Source organism: Sclerotinia sclerotiorum, genomic scaffold (genome assembly GCF_000146945.2).
Source record: "Sclerotinia sclerotiorum 1980 UF-70 scaffold_16 genomic scaffold, whole genome shotgun sequence".
Lineage (NCBI taxonomy): Eukaryota > Fungi > Ascomycota > Leotiomycetes > Helotiales > Sclerotiniaceae > Sclerotinia > Sclerotinia sclerotiorum.
In genome coordinates this window covers 970073-983625 of record NW_001820820.1, presented here as the reverse complement: position 1 = coordinate 983625, position 13553 = coordinate 970073, and the positions used below count along the sequence as shown (strand labels likewise).

General features: G+C 37.5%; 3 protein-coding genes and 1 non-coding gene across 4 annotated transcripts; 2 read left to right on the top strand and 2 right to left on the bottom strand.

The window, feature by feature from the left end:
• Window positions 1-392: 392 nt before the first annotated feature.
• Window positions 393-838, bottom strand: SS1G_10916 (predicted protein; the record flags this gene model as incomplete). Its single annotated transcript, XM_001588419.1, has 3 exons — window positions 393-442; window positions 703-723; window positions 808-838. The coding sequence occupies 3 exons, from the start codon at window positions 836-838 to the stop codon at window positions 393-395; spliced, it is 102 nt and encodes a 33-aa protein (XP_001588469.1).
• A 2169-nt stretch (window positions 839-3007) lies between these two features.
• SS1G_14676 lies at window positions 3008-3114 on the top strand. The gene has a single exon. It is a non-coding gene; the product is annotated as a tRNA-Gly (tRNA).
• Window positions 3115-6018: 2904 nt separating this feature from the next.
• SS1G_10915 (predicted protein) lies at window positions 6019-7119 on the bottom strand (the record flags this gene model as incomplete). Its single annotated transcript, XM_001588418.1, has 6 exons — window positions 6019-6039; window positions 6120-6203; window positions 6245-6347; window positions 6720-6763; window positions 6891-6969; window positions 7040-7119. The coding sequence occupies 6 exons, from the start codon at window positions 7117-7119 to the stop codon at window positions 6019-6021; spliced, it is 411 nt and encodes a 136-aa protein (XP_001588468.1).
• Window positions 7120-11442: 4323 nt separating this feature from the next.
• On the top strand, window positions 11443-11697 carry SS1G_10914 (predicted protein; the record flags this gene model as incomplete). The annotated part of the gene is made up of 2 exons (XM_001588417.1): window positions 11443-11508; window positions 11557-11697. The coding sequence occupies 2 exons, from the start codon at window positions 11443-11445 to the stop codon at window positions 11695-11697; spliced, it is 207 nt and encodes a 68-aa protein (XP_001588467.1).
• Between the last annotated feature and the right edge of the window lie 1856 nt (window positions 11698-13553).

Genomic DNA, 13553 nt, shown 5'->3' with positions numbered 1-13553 from the left:
CCAAGATTATTTCGGTTTGGTTACTTTGGAGGGATACATTCAAACGCCAACCTTCCTTTTTCTAGTAACGGCACGGCTCGGGGGGTTGAGAAGTATCAACAAATATTGAAGAATGGTTGGTTGATTGATCGGGATGGCAACTTTATGGGTTACATTCCGTCAAGCTACTTAGTTCCGACTGGCTTAGCTCTCTATCAAATATCTTCAACGCAACGTTCGATTTTTGATGCCGATTCATAATTGCCCGAGCCGTTACACAACAGTGTGATCTGTACGCCTTTGCCTTGTCTTTGCCCAACAAGACCTTGTTTCGGACTTTAGGGGAACTCGAGGAGATCGAGTGCAGATCAAACACGTGCAAACACTTCCCTCTATTGATCAATCCCGCATTTTTAATATACATCATTGACCAACTCTCCAATAGCTTCATTTTTGACAGCGGCTAACATATTAGTATGAAGGACCGAGCTCAATTTCCATCACGATTCTTCCATCTTTTTGTAAGCAAAATCCATCACAGCTTGATATGCCGGACTGGCTCCTGTTTGAAGCATGTCGATTATTCATGACAGGCCGAATTATGAGAATGGATGTGGAGAGGATCTCCATGATCATCTACGACTTTATTTTTATTCAATGGGCATTATGGATACTGAATTCCCGCTCGGACGTACGCAGTACTTATCTGCACGGCACTCTCACGGTAGTCGCCTTGAAGTCCGACTGGAAAATATGGAAAATAATGGATTAGAAATGACGATCTTTCACAAAAAATCCACCTGCGCACGAATGGTCGAGAAAACAAACGGTCTACCTCACTGCTCACAAGCATAGACATTAGCATAAACATAAACATAAGCAAAATGGAACTGAGCTCCGGAAGTCTTAGATTGATCCATTAAGATCAACTCCTGATAGGTAGGTATGATTACAACGATTATCTTCACATCTACCGTCCGTAATACTAGTGATTAATTACCTACCTACCTGCCTACCTACCTAAGAAAACATTCCCATCCCCTCATCCCTCCCTCAAACCTTTAGATAGAACAGAACTATCCGCACCGCGCAGTCAAAAAAACCAATTAAATTAATTCATCTTTTTCCTCCAAGGGAAATAGGTATCTATCTGATTAACTGGAATAGTCGAAGAGCATTAGCACCTTGTATATTTATTTATACCTCTTCTATGGAGTACGAGGTATGGAGTACATACGATGTAATATAATGAGTAAGTAAGTAAGCTGTGGAGAATATAAATACATGTGATGAGCTCAACATTTATATTTATATGTATGTATGTATTTCAATATTGTTGATACAGGAAATGATTGAGTGAATGAACTGCGTATATGTCTTGGCAGGGAGTAAATAAATGAATGTATGCTATACACGGCATGTATGATGTTTCGCTCTTCGGAGAACTACTCATCTATCTATCTATTATCTTATAATTATCATCATCGTCATGGTTTGTGATTGTTGAGCGGTCTGTAAGGTTATGTACGCTGTAAGCTCGCTTGTAGGGCAATCTTCTGTAGGGTAGGATTATATGTGGTGTGGTAAGCTTTATGATGAGGGATATGATGGGATGTGGAATGAGATGGAGATTTTTATAATTTTTTGTAAGAGGTGTATTGTGAGTGTAAGCTTATTTATTTATTTGTTTTTGTTTTTTGGAGGTTTGTTATAGATTTGTTATATAAGAGAAGAAAAAAATAATATAAGAAATTGTTAAAAGGAATGATCTTACACAGGGAATAGTGGGAAGCTGATAGGGCAGAACTGAGGTAATATTGGTCTAATAGGTTAATCTACCTTCTAAGTTCTACTGAAGTGCAAAGCTCTCTTACAGAGAGCTTCTCAATCTAGTCCTAATAGGACTAGTGCCCTGTGCACGTGCTACGCAGGAACCATTCACTTTAACAGAAATTTAAATAAATTTTTTCTTAAGTATTTTAATGTTGATATTATTTATTTAGTATATGAATTTTATATTCAAATATATATTAAAAGAATATAAGAAAATTAAAAGAAAAACTTTTTATATTTATTTATAAAAGCTTTTCTCTTGATTTACTTTAATAAATTCTAAATTATAAAGTATCAACTTTGAATATTTTACCCCACTCAGTCGGCTCACTCACTCATTCACTCCCATCAAAGATTCTACATTGGTATTCACTCTAGTATTCACACTGGTACTGCACTCCGGTCCAGTCCCCTCCAGCTCGCTTTAGTTTGCTCGAGCTCAAGCTTGGGGACAAGGCAAAGAATAGAATATATGATGTGGTCTGATCATCTGTGATTAACTAGTGTTAGAGATTGATTTGATTTAATGTGATGTGATATGATATGATGTCAGAAGGAAGGAAGATGTATTTTAGCGATTAAAAAATGAGAAATAAATGATTTCTTTTTTTTTTTCCGGGAGTTTTTGTGGGAATGTGTTTGAGGGAGAAGGAAGACAGGGAAAGATATCTCGTTCGCTTACTTTGCTCTCTCTTCTCTACACTCTTCTCTGTATACTTTCTCTCGGGAATTATAAAGTAAATCGATGATCAGAATGTAGGAATCTATTACTTAGAACTTTAAACGTTTAGAATCTTATGGGATAAATAAATACAAATACAAATATAAAAGTAAGTCTAGATCTATCAGGAACGCCTCGGAATGTGATCCGCGAAAGCCTAGTGAAGAAATGATCTGAATCCCGCCTGTAAGAAAAATTAAGATAAGATCTTTTTAATGAAGAAATCTTCTTACTCTATACTGTATAACTTATTTATATTTATAGTATATCTGGTAATAGTTTTTAAATTTTATATATACTTCATTTATTTAATTTTTTAATATCTACTATTCTTCCTATTCCTATTAAAATATTTCCAACAATACCTACGTATCAATTAAATAAGTGAAGGGAAATGTGAAATAGTATATAATCTCAAATATGTATGGCACCTCCATCAAAAAGCAACAACAGTTTAGCGATTGAAAACCTCCCGCGCCTGTGGTTTAGTGGTAAAATCCATCGTTGCCAATCATAACTCTCGATTCCGAGAGCTAATGAAGAACCTCGATGGGCCCCGGATTCGATTTCCGGCGGGCGCAAGCATTTTGATTTTTGTTTTGTGTTGACAACTTCATTTTTTCAAGAGGGGGATGAATGAAAGGAAGGCTTGAAGTTATTGGATGTTTGTTTGTTGGTTAGGTGGGTCCATGATGGTTTTTGTGTATCCATCTGTCTTTGCACTTTATTTTATGATATCATAAGGTAATTAATGAATGAATAATGGCTGTGCCTCAACATTGCAGAAGGTCTTACTCATATCCCTTACATTATATTTAAAGCTCCCAGGACTTTGGACCTGGAAAATTGTGCCTGCCGGAATTTTATCAGATCTGGTTTGGTTGAGTGGTTTCGTTTGCCTTAATTTGTAATTGATTGATCGTCATAGAAATTCTAGAAACCATCAGATAAATTATTATCTGCTCATTTTACATATTAATTTACTATATATCCATGATATTATGAATAATACGCATGCCTCTGACTTCATCATCTGGAAAGGTCCCACTCATTGTACTTTTATAGGTATTTAAAGTTTCCGGTATTTTGGTACTGGAAAATTAGGATTGTCGAGATGAGAATGAGAATGGGAATGCCCAGTCGGTAAGTTTATGTCATGTCGGCCAGTACGAGACAAGTAAGAACCGGTTTTTGAACAGAGGAGTGAGTATGTATGGTAATTGATAATATCTCGAAATATCTTTAGAGGTTTTATCATTATTACTCTATCCAATTGTTCAATACGAGATCATAAAGTACGATACAGCAGCGAATGTGCTGGATATTATGATATATTATATAAATGGGCATTAATTGATCAGAGTTTAAAGTTAGCTCCAGGTACAAAACAGGGCTTGAACTGCGGGCCGTTATAGTGATGTCTTTGCCCCTAATCAGATTCAAATAAGGCTCCAGGGTAGCATTAAGCTAAAATTTCGAAGGTTTCTCGAATGAATTAAATCAGACTGACTGACAATCACCACTTAAGACATATTTCAAGACGTAAGTCAAGACGCAATTTATACAAGGGCTGAGATTTCCTTCTTCCCAAAATATCAATGGTGATTAATATTCCGAATTCCCCGGAGTTTATATTACTGAAAGACACTAAACTCAATAGCGGACGGAAGGAAAAGAAATAAAAAGAAGACCCCTTATTTAGAGGGGCTTAGAGGTAAGTGATGGTTGGTGTTTTTTAATCCAACTATAACTATATCCCGTGTTATAGTATACCATACTACGAAATATAAGTACAATTAGCATTCGCGCCGTCAGTAATCAAGCCTTAAATACTTATTTAGTAGTCTAGATAGGTTCCGTCCCGTGTGATCGTCATTTTAGTGCTGTTAGTTTATCACTAGGTTATGGCGACGGGAACAGAGGTCGCTAGAGGCCCATATGTCACGTTTTCTTGGCTTGCTTGTTACTTCCCCGTAGGCTGTTAAACTTTCTGTTAGTGCATCGTTAGCTGTAGAGCAGAGAACTGGCTTATACGAGGTTTGAGTGGATACGAACTGATTAGTGTGATGGCGATTATATCTGCTCGAGTGTCTAGATTCTGCTTTCGTATTTATGGATTCTCAAGTGGCTATGTTATTGCTTATTTTCAATCTACTACTCGAGTACCATGAAGTCATTGGCACTCTGGTAGTTTGAAAAGTTTTCGCAAAGAGTTGGGCCAGTGACCTGGAAAATGTTCTTATTTTCATGAATGGACGATGTACGGCACAGCAATCAAGGCACGGCACACAGCTCGGTGATCCCGAGAGATTTCCAGAGATTTCCAGTTTCTTCCTGGTTATTTGTATCCCGAGGCGATGTGATGACAATACAGTGAGTACATATTGTCTTACTATCCGCTACCTCGAGTCAACTGCCGGTCGGCACTGTGCCAACATTTTGAGAAAATTTCATCCAGGTCACTATCAAATAATTGAGACTCTTTTGTAAAACATGGCAACGGGCTTTCAATTTCCGTGGATTGTCTTCCGTTCTATGTCCTCGTTAAAGTTATCTAAATTTGGGCAGAAATAACAGAGCTTAGATTTATCTGATGTGGGACTTTTTAAGCTATCTCTTCATTCCTCATATCTATATTGTAGCTATGCTAGCTATCATTAGTACTTTGCGAGATTACCATCCAGAAACCCTCACGTATATCGAATATTTGATATTGAACATTAGTGCGTACATTGTATTACCTCTCATCATTAATGTTTCGGCGCACGGTATTCATATCACTTCATAATGTTGAATAATGGTACGATGGCTTGAAAATTGACACACGCCTTTTGTAACTAGGTGTAAATAGAGAGCTGGAAGCTGGGAAGTGTCAATGCATAATTTCACAATTTGGTTTATGGATTGGGATGGGGATGTTGCTTCAGAGTGGGAATTAGAAATATCCCATCAGAGCTGATAATATTTCGCAGCTGGAAAACTACTAAATTCTACATCTTTACGAGTCATGCTTTTACATTGCATGTATTACTCACCGCTTTCTTCTATATTCCTTCGCCTCATCCCCTAGACCTTAATAGATTGATCATTATCCACGGATACGTTCATCCGTCTCTTTCATATTTCTTTTTCCTCGTCATAAAACTCGACTTCCTACTCGTTCGTACAGCTAGAAAGTACTCCGTATAGCATACTTTATTAATAGGAGAATACTATTCCCTTTATAATTTACCATCCCATCCCATGGTACGTGCTCACAGTGGAGCATGCAGTACGCGATACTTCCTGACCGCGCAAATACCCCATGATCCATCCATCCATCCATCCCACACTCATCGCCTCACTAACCCCATCATTACATTATTCACACAGCAACACTCCCCCAGCACATCATAATCCCATCTAAAAACCTCCCCTATCATTCAATCCACGCCTATAATCTCCCGATATAGACACAACCCCCCCACGTCAATATCTGAGTATCTCTAGCCCCATTCCAGATATACCTGCAGCATCGTAATATTAATCTCACATGGAACATTTGAAAAATTTCCTATGAGAGCTCGCATACTCCTAGGTTACATACATACATATATCGATATAGATGCCAAATATCAATATCGATCATGTATGATGACAACCCACTACAATATCTCGCGAATAAGAAATACTACCGCGCAGTAGTAGCGATGCGCGCTAGAAGTGATTTACCTTGCATAAGTAGTCAATGTAAGTCAATGTAACCTTTGGTGCGCTCCGCGGGAATTTTCGATTAATCCGAGCCGTCCTGTGTGTGCGTGCGTGCGTGCGAGTCCTAATGTATGTATGTATATATGTGATAGGGCCGATGCGATGCGATCGGTGGGTAGGTAGGTAGGATTTGGAGTTGAGATTTGAGATTTGAGATTTGAGATTTGAGATTTGAGATTTAAGGCGATTGAGTGGAGGGTGGGGGTTGCTTGTTGAGTGGTATTGATTTGTATTTTGATTGTGTGTTGTGTTTATGTTTGGATAAGATGGTTGGGGATGGGGAAGTTTAGGGTTAGCTAATTAGCTTTATCGGTTGGACTTTAATCAGATCTTACTGTGTATAGGTGACTACAGATGAGGAGGAATATACTGTTTAAGCTTTAGGTTGCAGGGGAATTAATTTTATGAGATCTTCGAGCTTCGAAATGGTAAGTACCTTTCAAGAACTCGGGAAGTCAAAAAGTCAAAATTGATGTTTATCTACATAAAAGTTAATCATCCTAGAAACTTCTTGTTGTGGTATTGTTTTGAGCTATAGGATTATATTTATAGCTTTATATCCTGCTCTAGACTCTCCGTCGTTATTTATCTTGCTCGCTTTGCTTACCTTATACGTATATAATGTAATGTTATGAATCTGATTCCGGAGTGGAGGTGGAGATGGAGGTGGAGATATACTTGCTGTGCTGTGCTAGTGTAGGCTAGATAGAGTAATATACTGTATTTGAGACAGGAATAAGCTTTACATCGATCTACCTCTTTCGAATTCCCCAGTAGTTCGCACACAGAATGATCGGAAATGAAGATAAAGATAAACATGCAGATCTACATGCCATCGAGATGATACTAGGCATACAAAATCTACCCGTTATGTGTATCAAACTCCAACGTGGAATTCGGAATTCCTGCCCAATGGCAATAAATAGTGGATTTAAAGAAACATTACCCCAAACTTTTTCAAGTAGTGTTTGTCTCACTTCTTAATGGTAGTGTGATAAAGGCCCAATGATCTACAATATAAGGCGCATCAACCTCTACTAGAACTAGATCACTATCATTGCCTTGATAACGTTCATCACTCCCGCAATTTCTGGTCTTGGCTGATGATGTGGAAATCTAGATGCATTCTCGCTTGATATTTTGCTCTACTGGATCTAATTAATCCGTAAAAAATGAATTGGAGGTTTTTAATTGTAATTTTAACTTATAGCGATAGGTAGCTTTCTTTGCGTCATCTTAGAATTGGAATCATCGAGATGAACTCTAGATTCTATCTAAAGTGAAATAGAAATCTACCTCGGAGAGATGATCTCGGGTCTTTTCTTTGGGAGAAATGTTATACTTGGGGATTTATTTGCTTTGATGAGATGGATTGAAATGGGTTGAGGTTTGAGTTTACTTTTACTTATAATTATAGCATGATGGTCTAGATGCTCGACGAAATAGCTAGGCGGACAAAAAAGGTTTGGATGATGAAGTCGTGGGGTAGTTTATTGTTTGGGTTCTGTATTTATGTTCGCTTATTGATATCGATGTGGATGTGTTGTGTGTCTTAATATACTACTGGGAAAGCTTTCTTGATATATAATATCATATAATTATTATATGTGTGAAGAACGCAGAACTTAACTCAAAGTGACTACTTTCTAACAACGCTCCCACATTATTCCTTCACAATCGTTCAGAGACCTTATTGATTTCATGTCGGTTCCCGCTTCTTACTCACAAACATTTTATTATTATTCTCAAGCATACCAAGAGGCAAGTTCATGGCTTAGGTATTTAGAACTCGACTGTAAACTGAAATATCTCTCTTCATCATTTCAACAGGATAATCACTATGAACTCAAAACGGAAGATTAATAGAATCTCGCATCTGCAAATGTGAATTCCTGTATCAGTGATAAATATTCACGCTTGACAACTCCATATCTTTACGGGTTAGAAAATGCCGTTTTTCTGCTGCTGCTGCTGTCGTTGATAATTTGTTTTTAGTGCTGTTTACACATAAGCATGTAAAAGTGGCAGTAAGGGTAATTTCCTCCCATACATCCGTTTTCTCCCAAATCGTGAGCAACACTCCATCTTGACGAAATTAGAGTATAAAGGCGGCTGCTGCAATAAACACCATATCTCTGACCCAATGGCTGTCTATGGTACAATGGAAAAAAGTAAAGGATAGGGAATACAGGTTCGCTTTATGTACAGATTGTGAGCTCAAGAGGGATAGCTTTGCTTCCTGCAAGAGCCAACAAATCGTATATTTGACAGTGCAGATTCTTTGAAGCAGGTAGGAATGCTGTATTAGAGCTTTGGTCAACTGGACTGCCTAAAATTGGGACATATGGTCATCTTATATTGGGTTTATTGAGACTAGAAAGAGCATCAGATTGAATTGATTGATTCTCTAGCTAAGCAGTTAAGCTGCGAGTATATATTCAAAAAAAAAAAGGAGGAATAAGGTTAGGTATTCAGCCTTCGGAATTAAAGTGCTTTGAAATCAAAATATTGAAAGCAAACAAACAGTATACCAAAAAGGAAAGAATGAATTAAAAGTTGAGTTTTGTTTGCTCCTTATATGCATCATGCAATATATATACATATGCTGCCAAGATCCCAGGAGGTCAACATCTTACCTTTGAATTTCAGGTATATATACACTATTCCTTGTTTGGGCCCAGATCCTACATACTTCATGAGGACAGAAAACCACAGGAAAGAAATTCAAGAACATATTTGTAGTAACCAACTTTTGTATCTACTGCTCGATTGATCATAGGTTAGTGTCTTTTGGGAATTGGACAAAATATTGTGCACACTGGAAGCTTTATCTAGTTCGTCAGTGAAGGGAAGCCGCTGCCATGTTCATCTATTCACCAGTATCTATATATTGTTGCCAAATATATAGCTACTTGTGACTCATTCCACCTCCCTGTTCTATGAGGAATTAAAGTCTCCTGTTATTTATGAGATAGGGAAGTCTCGTATCTCGGATCTAATCAGGCTCATTTATAAGCGCATTTAGATCCCAAGGACTAGTCTTTATTGTGATACACAGTCTCTCATAGATAATATTAGCACGAAGATATCGTAAGAGTAGTCTTATATATAGTCATGCTTGTGTTTGTTCTTTGTAGTAAAATAGTAAATTAGTGGATGTAATTGGTAACTGGATGAATCTCCGCCACAATTTTCACACGAGGATAACGAATGACAGTGAGAACTTCAGAAAGTTTCTACTGAGAGACTTGACTAGTCATATGAAAAATTCCTTAAGAATAGTTGTCACATACTACCAGTGATCATGGACAGCAAACTATTCTTAAGATAACCATAAAGTGGAATTATTGCCTCTGAAAGATTTCTCATCATCCTTCATATATCCTTCTCTATTGTCAATAAAATGACCACCATCTTTATTCTATTCTTCTACCTTCTATAGGTCAAATGATGCGTGGCAAAATAAACCCACGAAGATAAAACTCTTCGATCTGGTGGAATTAAAAGCCAATTCAAATTCCCTCCACCCTGGTGCGTTAATGTGTAATTTTCTAGGTCTAGGAAAGCAGAATTTTTGAAGAAAATGTTCTTTAAATAGCCCGAGCTGATCTACATCCATGCTTAAGGATATTGCAATCGTAATTGGCGGATGTCTGTTAAGCCATCAGAATCTGACGCTAGCTTAGCCCGAACCATTCTCCCTCACTATCGATCGCGCTGAGAGAGAGAACGGTATATAAGTTGTCCTCTAGCAAGATGTTATTTTGTCCAGCATTTGAGAGTGGTCCTCAAGGAGTAAAGTACACGGCCTATAAACCTTCATTACCTGATAGAAAATTCCTATTTGTTTAATCTGGAGCTCTGTTTAAGGATTTTAAAGATAGGAAGGGAGGCGCACGGCAACATATACAACTACAAGTTGTTGTCTTCAAACTTATATTATCATCATTTGATCCATCGAATACTTATCACCGCCAAAATTCCAACTTCAAAGCCTCACACTTGTGTCTCGTATCATATAACAAAACAATGATTATACCATCACTTCGTTCCGAACGACAAACCTGGCACGCGAGCAAGCCTTTATAAACATCACGACTTCTTGGAACTTTGGATTCGAGAAACTCAAAAGTAATGGTTTTTTATATAAAAGTATAAAGACGACTAATATTGGATTCGGAGGGGAATACCAAATTTAGACTAAAATTTGTGAGGATAAATAATATTTTACTAGAAATTATTTTGGGATAATGATATCCACATCTACCCTTTTAAAACCCAAGTTTACATGTTGGCATGGTATAGTATAAGAGATTTGGATGAATCTGATGGTTAGTTTAACATTGAATAACATATGCAGTCACACTCATGATGCATACTCCATGTTTTCTATTAGAAGTACACACATTGAAGCAGTACTATGGCATATGTATATACATGGCAGAAAAGTTCGATATGTATCGGTTTATTCTGTCAGCTTGTGATCTAGAACTCAAACACATGAGGTATTTGAAGATATGATACACAATAAGTCTCTAGCACTTGCTTGCAACCAGACCAGTAACTCTGAAGGTAAAAAAAAAAAGAAGTGTATTGACATTTACGGAATGTCAGTAGGAACTTTCCCTGTTGCCAGCAATGTTAATATTCCCTTTGGCCTTAATTATCATGATAATTAATAGAATTGGACAAATCAATTCCACACGAGGTCTCACGATTCGCCCTCCTAACTTCAGAAATCCTTCTTCGTATATCCTTCAATGTGTTTTTACTCAGTGATTCTGTCAACATGATTAGTGGCTTTTTCATAAACGTTAGTATAATCAAGCATTCTGACTCCGATGTGACTTTGGTGCCAGATTTCTCACATATGTTAGGGTATTGTTGTGAAACTTATTCCTCTACGCAATCGGCAACTTAACGTTTGTCTAGAAAGACATATGATAATACCGGCGCATAAAAATACCTTTGAGCACTTCCTACTGGAATCCAAGACCAGTTGCCCTTTACAGGACCTTTGTAGCAGTGATTTCCTGTTGAATTAGGTTATGGAATTCAGTTCTAGGAGCTTCTCAACTTTTTATATGACAGAGATGAGTTCCGCAAGATTCCAACATCACAAAAGAAAGCTTGAATATAAAAGACAGAGAACGATAACCATGGCACCTCCACACGACCCTCTAGAAGATTTCAGAACAGTCCAGACGGAGGAATACGAAACTGTCGTAAAAACATGGAAATAGTAGATGGATCTATAGTAGAATTATCTTCAGATTTCTGATAGGTCTCCGCACGCACTCATTTTCGAGTATTTTTTAGAAAATTCAAAAAATCTCTATTGTCAGTATCACATCTCGCTGTCATCCCTAACACCTAAATGTCGACGCTTGGAAGAATTAGCTAAAAACAAGTAAACTGCTAGCCTCTAGTTACTTTTTTAAAGGAACCAATTTGTATTAGCTGCCAGATAATTTATCGCTCTGTAAGTCTGTGTATAGTCTCTAGAATAACACTTGGCCAATGTGATTAAGATGAATAATAACTTCTGATCTAGATATTAAATATATACCCAAGAAACTCATAATCTAGATCTAGATCGGTGTGACTGGTAAATATTCCATCTGTGCCATAATATCCGAAATTCTACATGCTGGCACGCGATCGAAGAGCGAGTATAAAAATGACTCAAATACTATTGACCAATCCCATATAGAGCGATCTTACTCAAATCAATCATTCAAGATCTGGATAGCAGAATTTTGATCTAGTCTCCGTTGAGGGATACTTCTAAAGGGAGTGATCCTCTTATTTCTCGAAGGAAATGAGTAACTTTACTATGCTCTCTATAGTTTACCGTTATCATCACATGTATCACTGTCACTCATTTTTTCATAGTCCAGGGGACTAATAACAAGAATTTCGAAGGATTTTCGTCGAAAAGTTAAGTACTTGCTGTCATCTTGGAAAAATTCTGGTAGTCAATGTCACCCAGAGCTCAAACCACCAGTGACCTCTGCCAGTGAAAGAAACTTAAAGTTCAAAGACTCGATCCAACCAACTACCATAGTGTCAAATTCGCATTTTCAGATTCCCAATCGTTTTTTCTTACTATTGCAAAAAGAAAAGCCGCTTAAGACTGATGAATTTATATCTGGGATTCCTATGAAATTCTCCTTGTGGGATTTATGGAGTGAGCTATACTCTTGATAGTAACTCGAAACATCCCGCACAAGCCCTGCTATGTGCTTCCTGCTAGTACAAATTGAAGTGGAAAAACTTTTAGTTTAAGCATAAAATAAAGGCAGTTGTTCAGATTATTGAGATATTATACAGATTCTTCTACATCGCAGAAATTGAATAAGAGAAAGTGCATGTTGAGACATCCTTAATTCTGTATTTACAACGTTTATCGCCATAAATATGATCTGTAAACTCCTGCCAATCACCATGGTCTTTCGTCACGAACATGGCAACAGTTATAAAAGCTATTATCCACACGTTTCCTCTCAAAATAATGCTTAACATCAAAGATCTCAAACTGGCACAAATCCTAATCTATTTTCCATCTCGGATAGCCTACCATCTGCCTGGCAATAATAGAAACATGCTATAATTATCTTGTTGCTTAAATAGAAAAGCAAGTAGGAATACAAAATTACATCTTGCACTTTCGACTAAGTAATAATTTCACGATCAAGGCCGGGTATGTAAACGCAATTAGATTCAAAATGAGGGATAAGTATTTGAGGATAGCAGAGTATTCAGGGTAATTATATAAAAGACCATTGACTTCAAAGATAGAAAAGATCAAACAGGGAAATGAACATACAAGCACACACCAGGGGGCCGAGGAAGCCAATGTACTAAACAAGCTCTGGACATGGCAAAATGCCAGACAGAGTCGTGATAGTGTTAAAAGCATTGTCGGTATTTGTTGACTACTGTCGCGAGCTTTAATCACCGACATCACATCTCAGATGCCTCTACTATCAATGCTAGCAATCACTCTCATGCACCTAGGATAAAACAGAACCATCTTTGTACATAGAAGCTCCACCACTTGCTGCGATATGGTGAAATGATAGATGCAAATGTATCCTCACATATTTATTGTGCCGAAAAAAGAGATTCTACTTTGTACTTGGGTTTTGCCTCTTGAATATCAGGATATGAGTTTCTTTGAAGTTTGTGTGGGTGGTTGAGGGAGGTGGAGGTAGGTTCTCATGATGGATATCTAGGAGAAAAAAAAAGGCCTTCAGGCCATCGAGTC